General features: G+C 44.9%; 1 protein-coding gene and 1 long non-coding RNA gene across 4 annotated transcripts in view; one reads left to right on the forward strand and one right to left on the reverse strand.

Moving 5' to 3' along the window:
* The window catches only part of ATP2A2 (ATPase sarcoplasmic/endoplasmic reticulum Ca2+ transporting 2), a 57,643-nt gene extending 46,846 nt beyond the window's left edge, over positions 1-10,797 (forward strand). The window contains exons 13-21 of one of the 2 annotated variants that reach the window (XR_002142872.2): positions 14-232; positions 1,015-1,350; positions 2,600-2,820; positions 3,258-3,460; positions 4,928-5,013; positions 5,281-5,414; positions 6,020-6,137; positions 6,225-7,767; positions 10,109-10,797. Coding sequence is in view for 1 of the 2 variants with exons in the window: in XM_019800487.2 (XP_019656046.1) it covers positions 14-232; positions 1,015-1,350; positions 2,600-2,820; positions 3,258-3,460; positions 4,928-5,013; positions 5,281-5,414; positions 6,020-6,137; positions 6,225-6,345; positions 10,109-10,122 (1,452 nt within the window). In the remaining variant the exon portion in view is untranslated. The remainder of the gene's footprint in view (positions 1-13; positions 233-1,014; positions 1,351-2,599; positions 2,821-3,257; positions 3,461-4,927; positions 5,014-5,280; positions 5,415-6,019; positions 6,138-6,224; positions 7,768-10,108) is intronic. The other variant, XM_019800487.2, reaches the window with a different exon arrangement.
* LOC117804596 lies at positions 10,620-16,428 on the reverse strand. Of its 2 annotated transcripts, XR_004629177.1 has the most exons (3): positions 16,274-16,428; positions 14,515-14,613; positions 10,620-14,401 (listed from the first exon to the last, which is right to left on the reverse strand). It is a non-coding gene; the product is annotated as an uncharacterized LOC117804596 (long non-coding RNA). The 2 variants fall into 2 exon arrangements; XR_004629176.1 differs by having other exon boundaries at positions 10,620-14,613.
* Between the last annotated feature and the right edge of the window lie 50 nt (positions 16,429-16,478).

Below are 16,478 nucleotides of genomic sequence, written 5' to 3' on the forward strand. Positions count from 1 at the left end.
GTAACATTTCCAGGGTGCTCCTGAAGGTGTCATTGACAGGTGCACCCACATTCGAGTTGGAAGTACTAAAGTGCCTATGACCCCGGGAGTCAAACAGAAGGTCATGTCTGTCATTCGGGAATGGGGTAGCGGCAGCGACACACTGCGGTGCCTGGCTCTGGCCACTCACGACAACCCACTGAGAAGAGAAGAAATGAACCTTGAGGACTCTGCCAACTTTATTAAATATGAGGTTAGCTAATGAAAAGTTTCTTCCCCCACACCCTGCACATTCATTGTGTTCAAACAGTACTCCTTCAGTAAAAGGTCAAATGAGTCTTGCTTTTGCCAAGAAAGGGGTGTGGTTATTTGTTTTTCTCTAGGCCAAATGCATCACTGTTCCAATTTAGCTTGCTGCTTCCAACCTGTGTAGTTAACAGTTTAATGCAAGTCTGTTACTTTCAAGGTAGAATAGTTAATAGACTTGAGCTAAATACACTTGTAAAGCCTATTTTGCAACTCCTCTGTAAATTAAGATTTTTTTAAAATTGGGAATGTTTTTTAAACGTTCATGAGTTATTAAAGGTCAAAATATCCAAGTTGAGGGATTCCTTCCACTTGTTTGCTTATAGAATTCCTTCTTACCAGGTATGTGACTTCCCGAAGCACTGCCTGAAAGAAATAAGGAATAACTTTGGTACTATGGGCCACAAGAGTGGCCAGTATCAAAATGCTCTTCTTCCTTGGTATGTGTTTTTCCTCATTTCAAAGGATTTATCATCATGAAAGTTAAAGGATGATTTGGTTATAAGAATGTAGTGCTATTTTTCATCCTTTCCAGTTAATTGGAATTAGTACTATTCCTCAATGGATTTATAGCTCATGAATATTTATCTTAGGTAACAGTCACAGTTACAGAATTTATTATGGGAAAATGCAGAAACCTTTGCTCTTAATGTATAACTGGCCCTTGTTCTACACCAGGGGAGAAACTAGAATTTCCTGTTTGAACATAAGATGATTCTTTTGCTGTAGACCAATCTGACTTTTGTTGGCTGCGTCGGCATGCTGGACCCTCCAAGAATTGAAGTGGCCTCTTCTGTGAAGCTGTGCCGGCAAGCAGGCATCCGGGTCATCATGATCACAGGGGACAACAAGGGCACTGCTGTGGCCATCTGTCGGCGCATTGGCATCTTTGGGCAGGACGAGGATGTGACATCAAAGGCTTTTACGGGTCGGGAGTTTGATGAGCTCAATCCTTCAGCCCAGAGAGATGCCTGTTTGAATGCCCGCTGTTTTGCTCGAGTTGAACCTTCCCACAAGTCAAAAATTGTAGAATTTCTTCAGTCTTTTGATGAGATTACAGCTATGGTGAGTACCTTTGGACTCATACTGCGCACACAGCAGGTTGTAATTTTGACTATTAAATGTTTAATAACAGTTCCCAAATTTAGAATATCCAGATCAGGGCTGTTTCTGTAGGGTTCTGTTGGCCCATAGTTGGCATGTTGTATGTTACCTGCAGGGAGGATTCTAGAGCAGTTTAAGTAGAATACCACCTTCTGAATCAGTTGTGGGGAAATACCTGGTGGCATCTGGTCTTTATCTTGGTTAAAGGGTACATGCTTCTTCTGTTTTAAGATTTTATTTATTGGAGAGAGAGAGAGAAAATGAGCCAGGAGAAAGGGGAGAGAGAGAGGGAGAAGCAGGCTCCCCACTGAGCAGGGAGCGGCTCGATTCCAGGACCCTGGGATCATGACCTGAGCCGAAGACAGACACTTAACGGAGCCACCCAGGTGCCCCAAAAGTGTACATGTTTCTATCTCAGGTTTTCTAAAAATTGATTCAGGATATAACTTCTTTGTATTATATAACCCTACCTGAAATTAGATGTACTGGTCAAGCATTAAGAGCTGCCCATGTGCAAGGCATTTCCAGTATTCTTCCCCTAGTGTGAATCTTCACCCAGACACGTTCGCATTGTGTAATATTTGCTTTCTGTTGCTTATCTGTAAAACTTTAAGAAGTATTATTTGAAAGCAGATATTATAGATATACTCCCTTCCTCCTTCCTTCCTCTCCTCCTCTCCCAGAGGGAACCACTCTTCTGAATTCAATGTTGGGTGTTCAGTAGAAGTTTAAAAAACTCCCATGGGAGTGATAGCTTTGTATCTGTAGACAATATTTAGTCTTTTTGCACGTTTGTGACCTTTGTAAGTGGCATATTACGGTTTCCATCATTTTGCAGTCTGCACCTGTTCTGCTTGAGATTTCTCTGTGTGGATACAAGTACTGTATCTTAACTGCCACGTGGGTGGTTTTGGTTTTGTTTGGTTTGGTAAAAAAAATAATAATAATAATAATACAGATGAATTTTGAAGTCCTCTTTGTTCCACTTCCCTCTGAAGTCTCTTCGACTCATTTGGCAATTTTACGTTTCCCAGGTGGAGTGTGTTTTGTGATGCCACCTTGTAAAAATGAAAAATTCCCTATGTCTCTGCCCAGAGGCCCACGGTTCCATTCGTTCCCCTTGCTTCAGGGTGGCTGAGGTGTTGTGAGGGATGTGTGTGTGTGAGGTGGTGGCAGGTGTGCATAAACCAGCCATTGCGTTCCCTTTCAGACTGGGGATGGCGTGAATGATGCTCCTGCCCTGAAGAAATCGGAGATTGGCATCGCCATGGGCTCCGGCACAGCAGTGGCTAAAACCGCCTCTGAGATGGTCCTGGCCGATGACAACTTCTCCACCATCGTGGCCGCTGTCGAGGAGGGGCGGGCAATCTACAACAACATGAAGCAGTTCATCCGCTACCTCATCTCGTCAAATGTGGGGGAAGTTGTCTGGTGGGTCCCTGTGAAAGATCACTTGTAGTCCTTTGTCTAAAATCAGGGCCTGGGATGACCAACTTTCCAGATTTGTTCATATGGCAGCAGCTTTGGTCTTCGTGCATGAGTCGGGAGGGAGGGCCAGGCAAGAGGAGGAAGCTAGAGATTCTTCCAGTTCTCGGCAGGGCTGCCCTGCGGCTGCCCTCATGTGTAAAGGATGCCCTTGAACATAGAAATGAGTTTATCTATATAAAGTAACACAAAACTCTTGGCCTTCTAACATTGTACTTTAAATCGACGCTAGGTATAACAAATGTTTTATGGAGGCCAAAAAGTTATTTCAAGCAGTCATTGTTACTGTCCATTGATTTCATGGAAGAGGAGAGGGTACTGATGGTATGTAAAGTAGTGGCCAAAATAATTTGGGGTCTTTCTCTTTCTTCGGGTGGAAACAGTATCTTCCTGACGGCAGCCCTTGGATTTCCTGAGGCTTTAATTCCTGTCCAGCTCCTCTGGGTCAATCTGGTGACAGACGGCCTGCCTGCCACCGCCCTGGGGTTTAACCCTCCTGATCTGGACATCATGAATAAACCACCCCGGAACCCGAAGGAACCCCTGATCAGCGGATGGCTCTTTTTCCGTTACCTGGCCATTGGCTGTGAGTACAGTCTTTATATCGTTGACTTTTAAACAAAGTGTTCGTGAGCCAAAATTTTTGTAAATCCATCCCTTAAAAGCACATTTTTTTTCTATTCCTGTATTAGGGTATAACAGAAATGGAGTTTCCTGTGAACTGGGTATACAGTTTATTAAAGTTAGTCCCTTGTTTTAGTTATCCCGGCATTCCTTGGGCCTTTGTGAATGAAGTTTTCACATTTAACCTAAGGCCAAAAGGATACAGGGGTGAGTTAGGGTCAGGCCTTTCGTCACCAAGCTATGAAACGAAGCCCCACTCCCCCTACGTTTTAGAGAATGGAGCCGTGCATTCATTTGCAGCACTTGGGAAACAGGAGCCCTGGCCACAGGTCAGGTTCCTCATACGTTGTCTCTATGGCCCTCCTGCTCCTGCCCGGCTGCCGGTTCTCATCCTTACTTTAGAGCTTCGGAAAGTGAGGCCCAGAGAGTTAAAATAATAACTGCCCTGGTGTTCTATAGGAAGGTGGTTTTTTGTTTTTAGTATGTTCACATGATTTAAAATTCAAAAAGCACACTGTGGCATAAAGTGAGAAGGTTCTCAGCCAGTCAGTTCCCCTCCAATAGTGAATTTCTCTTGTGCCCTCCAGAAATACTCTAGCAGATAGATCTATCCTGCACATATATTTTCCTGAGGGTTGGTGTGCTGTACACACTTGTGCTGAACCCTGTATTTCTCCCTATTTGTTGGGAATTGCCACGTCATTACGGGTATGGCTGCCCTGTCCTTGTTCACCAGCTGCCTCCTGTTCCGTAATTGCCGGGTTAGAGGGAGTGTGAGCTTGTATCTTCTGGTAGATGCTGCTGCACTGGGACCATCTTCATGGTGTCCCTGTGTTCTCTACTACCCCGTTGCTTTGTAATCAGTTTGCTCAGTTCAAAACTATTTGCTTGGGGATGGGGGTACGGGAGGTGGTCTCAAAATCGGCTTTGGGCTTTGCCATGTTGGTCGTGTTCTGCACTAACTGCTCTGGCGGCATTTCCCTGTAGCAGTTCTGCCAGGCCTTTGATGGAGCAAGCAAGTGTCTTAACTGGGAACATCAGTTTCCCTAAAAGTCAAGGGGGGGTGTGATCTGGTCCTCCAGCAGAAGTGAGGCACTATGTGGAGATCATGTACCTGCAGCCGTAAAGCATTAGCCTCCAGTGAGAGAGGGGCATGGCTAGCGTAAAGGTCCAGCCAATTGCAGTAGGTACTCTTCCTCACAAACTCTGAAAGAAAAGTTGCCTAGTTTTTCTGTACCGCAGACCCCCTCTCCTTGCAGAAACCCTCCGTCTAGATGCTTTGGCTGATGGGAGTGAGCAGTTGCTAGTGGCTGCACAGGTTCTCCTGTACCATCGTCAACCCTGTCTCCTCTCTGCTGGACACTGGCCCACGAGGCAGGACATGCAGTGAGAGCCGTGGGCTGCAAACCCCACCTGTGTCTGTTCCCAGGTTACGTTGGCGCTGCTACGGTGGGTGCTGCTGCCTGGTGGTTCATTGCTGCCGACGGAGGTCCAAGAGTGTCCTTCTACCAGCTGGTACGTATCTGCCTTTTTTCCTCTGCCTTAGAGGCAAAGCGTTATAAGGTTGTCCTTGAGTGTTTTGTGGTTTGGGTGCCTACCAGATCATCTTAACACTCAAATAATAAGCAGTTGCATCTAAGATGATTTTGAGGACCCAGGGCTTCTCTGGGAGATGGGGTGAGATCCTGTGTGGGTCTGTGCTCTGGGCTTCCTGTGGAGCAGGGCCATGGACCTTGGAAATGTACTTGGCTGATCAGGAACTTGATTGGGCATTTGTTGCAGAGCCACTTCCTACAGTGTAAAGATGACAACCCGGACTTTGAAGGAGTGGATTGTGCAATCTTCGAGTCCCCGTACCCGATGACAATGGCGCTGTCTGTTCTCGTAACCATAGAGATGTGTAACGCCCTCAACAGGTCAGTGAGTCCTTGACAAGCTGGGGCAAGAGCCCCGCCAGCCAGCGCAGTGGGGACCTAGGTGTTGTGGTTGCTGGAAGATTGCAGGAAAGCTCCACCCTCCCAGAAGGAAAGGAGAACAAGCAGCACCGGTTTTAAAAGCTTCAGTCGTCATCACCTCCAGGAAGTAGTGGGAGTGCTTAACCACATGCTCCTTAGGAGACAGTGGGGGCCAAAAATAGGGCCCTCCATACCCCTGTATGCCCGTGCCCACAGGGAAGGTACTCTTGCCCTTTAGCAGCGAGACAAATGGTATGATCCAATTAAGCCAGTGACAAAAAAGGAAATTTCAAAATAGCGTCAACGTCAAGAGTAATTGAGAGCGGCTTTGAGTCCATTGAAAGGGAGTCTGCTTTGCCGAAGCCTAGATTTAAAATTGGAAGTTTGTCCTACATCTGAACATTCTTCCTTTAACTTTGCCACAGTAGAAACTTCACTCAGTAGAATTAGGTCAGTGGGCAAGGCCAGGTTAGCTGCTGCCTTACTGAAGCATAGTTCCGAACGGCCTTGGGCACTGGTTTGCCTTTTGGGCGGGCATAGTTCACCTACCTCTCATTGTTCTACAGCTTGTCTGAAAACCAGTCCCTGCTGAGGATGCCCCCCTGGGAGAACATCTGGCTCGTGGGCTCCATCTGCCTGTCCATGTCGCTCCACTTCCTCATCCTCTACGTGGAACCCTTGCCAGTAAGTGCTGGTGGGACCAGGACTGAGGCTGGGACCTTGCTGCCTGTCCCGCAGGTCTGGGAGCTTGACAGCTTCTTTGTATTTCAGCTTATTTTCCAGATCACACCGCTGAATTTGACCCAGTGGCTGATGGTGCTGAAAATCTCCTTGCCTGTGATTCTAATGGACGAGACACTCAAGTTTGTGGCCCGCAACTACCTGGAACCTGGTAAAGAGTGTGTGCAGCCTGCCACCAAATCCTGCTCGTTCTCGGCATGCACCGATGGGATTTCCTGGCCGTTTGTGCTGCTCATAATGCCCCTGGTGATCTGGGTCTATAGCACAGACACTAACTTCAGTGATATGTTTTGGTCTTGACTGACAGTTTTACATAAAGAAGATGTTTAACTTAATCAATTAATTTTTTTATTGTTTAAAGCAACTGTCTATTTCTGCTGAATTTTCACATGAACATATTGGCTGGTGAAGGAGATTTCATACTCTAGATTTTGTTTTGCTTTTCTGACTCCAGTGGGGCAAGATTTTCCTTTTTTATACACATAATTAAAGTGTCCATTGACATGTACAGAGAACTAACACTATTTTATGCAAATATTTTTTTGTAGATGAAAAAGCATGTACAGTGTTCTGTTTAATACTCATCCTTGTATAAAAAAAATAGTTGAGCCAGCAGACATTGTCAGCAAATTAATTGGCAGCAGATTTTAGGAAATGAATGTGTGTGGTTTTTTTCTAAAACTAAATAGCATGTATTTTGCATGATCATCTGGATTTAATCTGAGATCACAGTCTAATTATTATTCATAAGCCAATTTTTCTGCACTGAGCAGAGTACTGCTACCTCAGTCAGTATTTTTTGGTTTGCCACTCCCCTCACCCCAGCCCCCGTTCACTCCCACCCCCACTCCCGGCCCCGCTCGGCTGCTTCTCCTGTAGGGTCCCGATGGTTCTGTTTACATCAGTCTTAACAAGAGGTATGCCTGTTCTCGCTTGTGCAGAAAACATTGTTCCAGATTCAATTGACTGGGTTCATGTCCCCCCACGTAGTTTTTAAGGTTATTTATTTAAATGTCTAATGTATTTTATTGTAACAGACATTGTTTTGCCAACATTGCCTATTTCAGTGGCACTTCACAATCTAGTTTAAAAAGGAAAATAAAACATTTTAAATGGACAGAAAAATAACTGTCTTGTTTTTAACTTTTAAGTGGCTTAGCTTGAACTATCTAACAGAGGTGTCCAATTTTCTCTTAAGTTCTTAGCTCAGAACTTGAGTTGTATTGTGTTTGAGGAGAAAGGATCGTGTTCTGCTGCGTAGGTAGCTGTAGGAATTAATACATAGGAACCGGTTGTCACCCATGGTACTTTTTTGCAAGTTTCTGCTGGTGTAGAGAACATAAGAGGGAGTGTGTGTGTGTGTGTGTGTTTGTAAAAATCTGTAAATACCACATGACCAAATGAACATATTGTATAGAACTATTTTTATTTGAATGTGGCACTAACCAGCACCATGGTTACTATGATAAATGTTTGCGCATGTTTGAGATCAGTCTTACCAACCGTGTGTAAGTCATTAACTGTCCTAACTATGGTGTTTTCCTCCAATGCCTTCCAACATCCATCAACTAACGTGAGTATTCCCTGGAATCCTGATGCTTTAGCCTAAAGGTGACTGCCACCGAGTGAGCTAGCTGTGACACTAACGAAAATATCCCTTGTGTCATGTACTGCTGTGCTGTCTCCAAGAGTAGCAAGTGAACGGTGCGTGGTACCTGTGCACACGTGGGGTGGGTTAGCCGACCCGAGATGTGATGCCTGTAGACGCCATGCACGGCCTTGGACAGTGGCTCAGCCGGATGTTGAGGAGGGCCTGGTGGGAGAGAAACTCGTTTTGCTTTGGTCCAACGGACAGGCTGAGGGAACACTGCCTTTGTTAATGCCAAGATGAGGATTCTCAAAAACTCATGCTTCTCTGGTGTCCACTAGCTGCAAGGACTCATCCCAGGGCCTTGCTACTTGTTCATTAACAAGTAAAAACCTAGTGAAAGCAAATAATTGAACCAGTGAATTCACATATCCATAGGTTTGTCTCAAATAGGTGGCCACCTTTTTTCACCTTCTGGGTCATATCCTTTGCAGCTGAGACTTGTCTTCTCCTTCTCCGGGGTACGAGAAAGCACAGTTATTAGGGCACGGCTCTGCTAGCAACCAACCAGCCTAGTCATGAGCCAGGGTGAAGGAGGCCTAGGCAGCAGCCCCCTCCCTGTGGGGCCCTGACTGTTCTTGTGAAGGTACTGGGGCCAGCCCCAAGATGTGACATAAAGGCTCAGTGTTTGGGGAAAAGTTAATGGGTATTATTAAGCAGGGCAAGGTGCTGCCAACTTCCCAGGTCCAAGTATAAGGGGATGGAAGTCCCGGCCTGACTCACTGAGGCCTCTGAGGAAGGGAGATTGGTTTGTATGGCAAAGAACATAGTGGGGAGGAGGGTAGGTTTTGCCGATTTTGGCGTAAAAAGAAGCCGGCTGAGTGACGAAATGCAAGGAGTGCACCTTGGCTGCAAACCAAGACAGGATGTCTGAGCTTGGTGGTGTGCTATTCAGTGGAAACCAGACTTATCGAACAGTCAGCTTTTCCCGATCTGGTTCCTTGATGTAGTGGCATTTACAAAAGAAGTTGGATGTGGTTTGCTTCTGTCGGAGACCTGCACACCCCAGATGGGCCTGGGCCGGCTCGTCTTGTGGTTTCTCAGCTTCAGGCCTGTCCAGCCATGGAGGTGGTTCAGGGACCCACTTCCCTCAGCCCAGGCCACTGGGAGCATCCCCTTGTCAGCTCTGCTTCAGGCTTTGCTGCTGAGAAACAGGCCCACGTGAGCCCCTCTCTTCAGCCACTGTACTGTCGTGGGCACATCCCTGGCCTCAGGCCTCCTACACTGAGGGGCAGGTGCGCAGACCCAGCCTCACCCAGCACCTGCAGGAAAGCACAGGCGGCCTCTGCTTTTGCCACCATCAGGACTAGACAGGGCGGTGTCATTTTCAGACTCACCAAAATGTGTCCGTGTTCTCACCGATGGGCAGGTAGGCCTTCCACAGCTTCTTTGCTAGGGCTTTGCCTAAAAGACGGCCATCTCATATGTCTCCCAGCTGGGATCCCACTCCAGCGGCTCATTCTTCATCTGCACAGTGCAAGTGACACATTGTGCAGAGCGAGCTGCACAAACTCCCAGACAAGCAGGGCCAGTGCCAGCCTCCCCCACGAGCAGCTGCTACCACGCCACCCACAAACTAGGCCTCGGCCCCAGGTGTCCTTGAGGTGGCAGACCTCAGGAATAGGAGACCCACAAGCATTAGCTCGGTGTCTGTAAAGCAGCGACCCGCCACCGGAGCAGTCTGCAGTGCCCATGAGCTAAGGCAGCCTTTTTAACGTAACCACCAATTTTGTCAAAGCCACCACCGTGCAGCTAACAGTTACAGTGATCCCCAGGCTGCCTTCTTCAAAGAGAGGGTGAGGACCGCAGCTCCCCTTCTAGGACTGGGCAGGGCTACCCTGGGAGGAAGCGAAAGGAAAGGGAGGAGCCAGAGGCTTCACACACTGCCACCCTGCTCACCACTGCTTCACCTTCCTTACCGTCTGCATTGCTAACCGAGAACTTTCCCTCCTCTTGCCCATCTCCCTTCCGTTACATGAAGCAACTATATGTCTGCCTGGTGGGGTTCTTCTGTGAGCCAGAGTGGCCTTTGCTCTTTAGCCAAACAACATGAAGGGTCCGTGTTGTCAAGCCAGTGCTTCTAGCTGCTACCCTATGTAGGCAGCCCCTAAGGGACAGTTAATCAGAAATGCCAGTCTTGAAATCTTAAAAGGTCAAACTGAATATTCCTTCTCACTATTCCTTGTCACTTATTAATCTTAAGTAGTTAGTCTAACATTTCTTCCCCATATTTCTAAAGCTGATTTCCTCTCTCTTTCCTTTTCAGCAATACTGGAGTAACCGCTTCCTAAACCATTTTGCAGAAATGTAAGGGTGTTCGGTTGCGTGCATGTGCGTTTTTAGCAACACATCTACCAGCCCTCTGCATGACTGATGTTGGGGGAAAAGAAAAGTAGAAAAAAGTCCCCAACTCATTGTGTGTTATGTGGAGGAAATGTGTCTTACCAACGGGGTTTAGCTTTTAAATCAAAATAATAATTACAAATGTACAATTTAGCTTAATGAATCAGAAAGCCTCTCCAGAGAACTTTGGTTTCTTTGCTGCAAGAAGAATGAGGTTCTGAAACCTTATCTAAGAACTTAGAAGCCATCAGCCAAGTCTCCATGTTTCTCTGTGCAAAATGTCATGGCTTATATAAATGTACAATATTCAATTGTAATGCATGCCTTCAGTTGTAAGTAGCCAGATTTTCTCTATGGTGTCATTTAAACATGCTACTTTTTAATTGGCCTGTACAGTTTGCTTATTTATAAATTTATTGAAAACACTACAGGTGTTGAAAGGTTAGAATGTAGGCCTCCAGTTCATAACTTCAGTTATTTTTTTGAGTGTGCAGCTATTTTGCACTGTATTAAATGTAACTTATTTAATGAAATCAGAAGCAGTGGACAGATGTTGGTGCAGTATGAATATTGTGATGCATTTATCTTAATAAAATGCTAAACGTCAATTTATCACAACGCATGTTTGACTTTAGACTGTAAATAGAGATCAGTTGTCTATTTCTGTGCTGGTAACAAGCATTGCACAGACATGGTTTCAGGTAAATAAATCTATTCTACGATAAGTTCACAGTGTGGTGATGACTGTTCTCCAGTGGGAGGGCTGGGTGATGGGCACTGAGGGCCTCCAGCCTTGCACCCTGAAGGGTTTTTACCTTCCGGTGGGGAAGGTCTTAGACTTGACTTTCTGGGGAGGAGGTCTGTTCGTGTGTCACATGACTCAAGTACGGGGAAAGCTGAGTGTCTTGTCATTGGGTTTTCAGAGATAATCAGATGATTTTATAAGTTGTCAGTAGCTTGGAGGTTGTACCAATGGAGAGATGCTTCTCATACTGTTCAGACAGAAAATGTAAAATTCTACACTCCTACTGTGAATAGGTAAGAGTGAACTGGAGTGGCTGCAGCAGGTAGCAGAATTCAGCCGTTTGATGGTTATTTAGTGCTTATTTACCAGGCATGGGTTTGGGGTGAGGGATTTCCCTATTTTCCAAATATCCTGACTGTTTTATCATTAAAAAAAAAAAAGGCAAGGATAAATGATTCTATAAACCTAATAACAAAACACAAGTCCTAGTGACTACGAGATGGAAAAATATTTGATAAACTAACATCCATTCTTGACATGAAAAAAGCAGTATCCATAATTCCCATTTTATAACCTACTGAAAAACCAGAAGTATTGATACAACCAGAATTCCACTCCCCGTACACTAGAGCCCACTACTCAGCACTGTCGACAGTCTGCAGTCAGGCAACAGAAGGGACAATGCCTACAAGGGAACAAAAAGCCCTAGGAGTCTTATTAGATCGATAATATCTTGTTCTTAGGGAAGTTTAATAATTCAGGGAGAATCAACATCTTGAGGTAATATGTAATTCATATATTAATGATAAAATACCAGCAGACATTTTAGTCAAACAAGAACAAAGAAAAAGAATAGCAAGGAAGTGTAGCAAACCCCTCAGATACAAAGCTCCAGGTTAAATGCACAGTGTGAGAAAGGTGGCATTTCATTTTAGTAGGTGAAAGTCAGGATATTGGCTATGTTGTTGGTCATCGAAAAAAACAGCTGTATCCCCCTTATACCGAATCAGTTGCAAATGCATCAAAAAAATTTTTTGAAAAATGAAACTATACCCCTAAAAGGAAAAGCGCTAAATGACCCAGATGAAAGAATACGTGAATGGCTTCTAAACAATAGATGTACAGCCCCACCAGCCAATTCCCTGTGAGACAGCATTCATGCCCGGCAGCTGACAAAGGGGCCGTGTGACACCAAGGAGGTGGAGAACCACCCTCTACGCCTCAGAACAAGTGCTCTGGCAGCTCTCTGCACGCCCTCACCGTGCGGCCTGGCGGGCCCACTCCTGCACCACCTTAGAGAGTCCTTACGCGTCCTGGAAGAGTCACACCAGCATGTGTATAAAAGCATCAGAACCACCGAAGTGACCAACAGCAGCAGGGAAACAGGTACGTGCCTTTGAGACGGGTTTAGAGGACTCGGCAGCAGTGAAAATGAGTAAACTAGAACTGCAGATATCGACAGAAATCCCTCCGCACAGTGGAAACTAAGTGTGGTGTATACAAAGTTCAAAATCTGGAAAAAAAAAAAAAAGTGTTAGATATGCGGGTGTTCGTTATGCCTATTTACATGTCTGGGGTTTTTTAAGAAAACCATAAAAGTACTAAGAACATGGAAGATGACAAGGCTTTCCAAGCAGGACACAAAATCCCAGGAGAAAAGGGATAAATTGACTGTAAAAAGTTAAAAATTTGGACCAAAATATACCTTTCTAGAGTTAGTCTGTCATAGGCATTTGCTGTGCCTATGACAACAAGCAAATTCCCTTCACATGATTGGCAAAAACCACAGGTTGACGGGTACTGATCTCTGCCTTGCAGCTGGCATCAGAAAACTATATTCATGCTGATGGTGAGCATATCAACTGGCCCAGGCTTTGGAGGGCAACTGGACAAATCACTGAGGTGTTTAAATATCCACACCCTTTGATCAAGCACTTCCCTTGAGTGAAAACCTCCCACATGTTCACAGAAGCAACATAATCCTGCTGTAGGACTATGTACAAAAAATTGGAAATAGTCCAGATGCCCATCAATAGGAAAGATGTTGAATAAGGACATTAATACCATGGAACGTTATGCAGCCTTCAAAAAACACAAGGTCGATCTGTGTGAACCAGCAAGGAATGATACCCAGTCGATGATGTCTGCCAGTGAAACATTCAAGTGCAGGACAGTTTGTACAATATTCTATCATTCATCTTTTAAAAACAGGAGGAAGTTAACAGTTTGCCAGTAATGATGGTCACAGAGTAACTGATGATACTGTGATACAGATGGCGGATGGTGGGAGCCAGTATTCTCACTGTTGAAGCAGGAGGTTACAGATAAGCAAGGGGAGAAGGCTAGAATGACTCACATAATGAATTACAGTTGGAGGTAACAGCATAAATTAATATTTCATTTAATACTGATACAGATGATCCTATACAGAAATATTTCTAGGGGCCCCTGGGTGGCTCGGTTAAGTGGCTGCCTTCAGCTCAGGTCATGATCCCAGGGTCCTGGGATCGAGCCCCGTATCAGGCTCCCTGCTCAGCTGGGGAGTCTGCTTCTCCCTCTCCCTCTGCCGCTCCCCCTGCTTGTGCTGTCAAAATATAAATAAAATCTTTAAAAAAAAATATTTCTAGTTAGGTGTATGTGTCTGAGTACTTCCTTGCACCATCAACTGAGGGGGCCAGGAAGCAAGGACACTGCAGTAGCAATGAGCATACTTAGTTTCAGGTTTCTCGTAACCATTCTCCAATGAAAGGAATCAAATCTTAGAGAAATGGCAGATTCCAGGGCCAGGGCAGAAAATGTACAACACATGCCTGGAGAACACTAGTGTCATGAAGTACAGAAGCGCTTAAACAAAAAGCCAATGATCAAAGATGGGGTTATGTCAAAGGGACAGAGGAGCCAAACGAAAAGGCTCTGAATGGCCAAAACTAAATTTAAGCACAAAATAATGGTGTACTGGCTTATAATCCAAAGTTTAAATATCCATGAGTCTATCCTGATATAAATAGGAGAGACTAGAAATCTCCCATGCAGAAGAAATCCAAGTAATTTCTGTAGATAACTCTGTCCTCATGGACGTGAACCATGACTCCCGTTCCGTAAGTAGCAGCGGTGCCCAGTGACCCCCTCCCCTAGAGTACATGGCAGTGTGGTTGGGGAAAGTTACCCACAGTGGAGAAACCTGCAGACACTACCTCAGCCAAATGAGGTCATTTTGAGAGCATGTACCCTTGATATGAAGTGATGAGAGTAGCATTTTACCTGTGGTCTTCCTCCCCAAAGCACATAATGTCAGTCTAATCAAAGAGAAGACATCTGACAAATCCCAAAGACATCCTCCAAATACCTGACCGGTCCTCCTTAAAACTGCAGAGGTCATCGAAAACAAGGAAAATCTGAGAAACTATCACAGCCACAAGGAGTCTAAGGACGCATGGCAACGAAATGTAATATGGGATCCTGGATGGGATCCTGGAACAGAGAGAGGCCAAAACCAAAGAAGTCTGAATGAACTATGAACTTTAGTTGTTAACAACATATAAATACTGGTTTATAATAATGTGCAAGTACTGTGACGAACGTACCATATTATTGTGAAATGTTAAAGTTAGGGGAAGTTGGGTCCGGGGTATACAGGAACCTTCCATGCCATGTGCTCATTTTTCCATATGTTTATAAATATTCTAAAATAAAAAGTTTATTTTAAAATGCTGGGATAAATATTTTTTTTAATCCGCATAGAAGCATCAAAAAACTAGAGACAGTGCAGAACTTCCAGGACAAAATCTAAGAAGCAGCAAGGAGAGATCATCAGAATCTCCAAGGTTGCTTTTCCCCTTGTGGCATCTACCTCTCCAAATAAGCTAAGCTCTGAAAACATGAGCAGGGGTTTGGGGAGCTCACGGAGTGAAAAAGGCAAAGTCAAATCCAGGGCCCACCAAAAGTTAGAAGCCTCATAGGACATTAAGCTGTGATCCTAAAGGGCTAACTCCTCAGGATAAAGGCAAACCAGAAATGAAGCTGCCCTCCGTCCCAGAAACTCAGAGGGCTGTAGGCAGCACTGGCTCTCCAGGATATGCAGCCCAAACTGTATCCTAGGGGTAGTCTATGAAGCCTCAAGCATGAATTTAAAGTCACAGGCAGTACTCCTAAGCCCCAGGCAGAAATAAACGCCAGTCCTCCCTAGAGGAAGGCACCTTCATTTTATGTCTTAGGAGATCTACACAATTATTTTACAAAACAGCCTACAGTAAAAGCTAAACAAGTACACAAGAAAATAAGACACCATGAGTGAGACACAGCAGAAATAAACATTACAGATCCATCTAGACTTCACATATTAGAAGTATTAGATATATATCAAAAAACACCCCTGGCTTACTTTGTTTAAAGAAAAATAAACAGGGTGCCTGAGGGGCTCAGTCAGCTGAGCATCAGCCTTCAGCCCAGGTCATGATCTCCAGGTCCTGGGATCCAGCCCCACATCAGGCTTCCTGATCAGCAGGGAGTCTGCCCCTCTCTCTCTATCTCTCTCTCTCTCTCCTCCCCACCCCCCGTCTCTCTCTCTCAACTAAATAAATAAAATCTTAAAAAAAAAATAAGAAAGAAAAACAAACATGCTTGAGCAGCGTGGGCGGCTCAGTCGGTTAGGTGTCTGCCTTCGGCTCAGGTCATGATCCCAGGGTCCTGGGATCAAGCCCGGCATTGGACTCCCCGCTCAGTGGGGAGCCTGCTTCTCCCTTTGCCTGCCGCTCCCCTTGCTTGTGCTCTCCCACTGTCTTTCTCGCTCTATCTCAAATAAATAAAATCTTTAAAAAAAAAAAAAACATACTTGAAAATCTGCAGGAGACAGGAAATTATAAGTGAATATATAGAACAGATAGGAAAATCAAATAGAATCCTAGAAATAAAAAGCCCAATCACCAAAATTAAAAACTGGGTAGACTGATGTGGCATCAGAGTGGGCACAGCAAAATAACAAACGAAGTGGAAGACAGTTAAGAAGTTAACCAGGAAGCAGCGGAGAAAGAAAGCTGGAAAATATGGAAGAAAGGTGAAAATACCTAGAAGACAGACTGAGAAAGGTGACATACATCTCATTGTGGTTTCAGATGACAAGAGTATGAGGCGGGTATTATTTGAAGAGATAATGACTGAGAATTTCCTAAAAGTGACAGAAGACAGCAATCCACAGATGCACAAATCCCAACAAACCCCAAACAGGATAAATAAAGAGGAATCCTGCTGTAGACAGGTACAGTGAACTGCAGAAAACCAAAGGCAAAGAGAAAATCTTAAAAGTAGCAGAGGGGAAAAATAAAAATAAAATGCCATTCCCTTTACCTCTACAGGAGTGACACTGCTGGCTTCACAGGATCAGTGGAGGCCGGAAAACCAGAATGGTGGCTTCATGGGCTGAAAGGAATTACTGGCAACCTAGAATTCTAAACCTGGAAAAAACATACAGTATTTGAAGAATCAAGGTAAAATAAAGATATTTTCAGACAAACAAGANGTTGTCAGTAGCTTGGAGGTTGTACCAATGGAG

Source organism: Ailuropoda melanoleuca, chromosome 12 (assembly GCF_002007445.2).
Source record: "Ailuropoda melanoleuca isolate Jingjing chromosome 12, ASM200744v2, whole genome shotgun sequence".
Classification (NCBI taxonomy): Eukaryota; Metazoa; Chordata; class Mammalia; order Carnivora; family Ursidae; genus Ailuropoda; species Ailuropoda melanoleuca.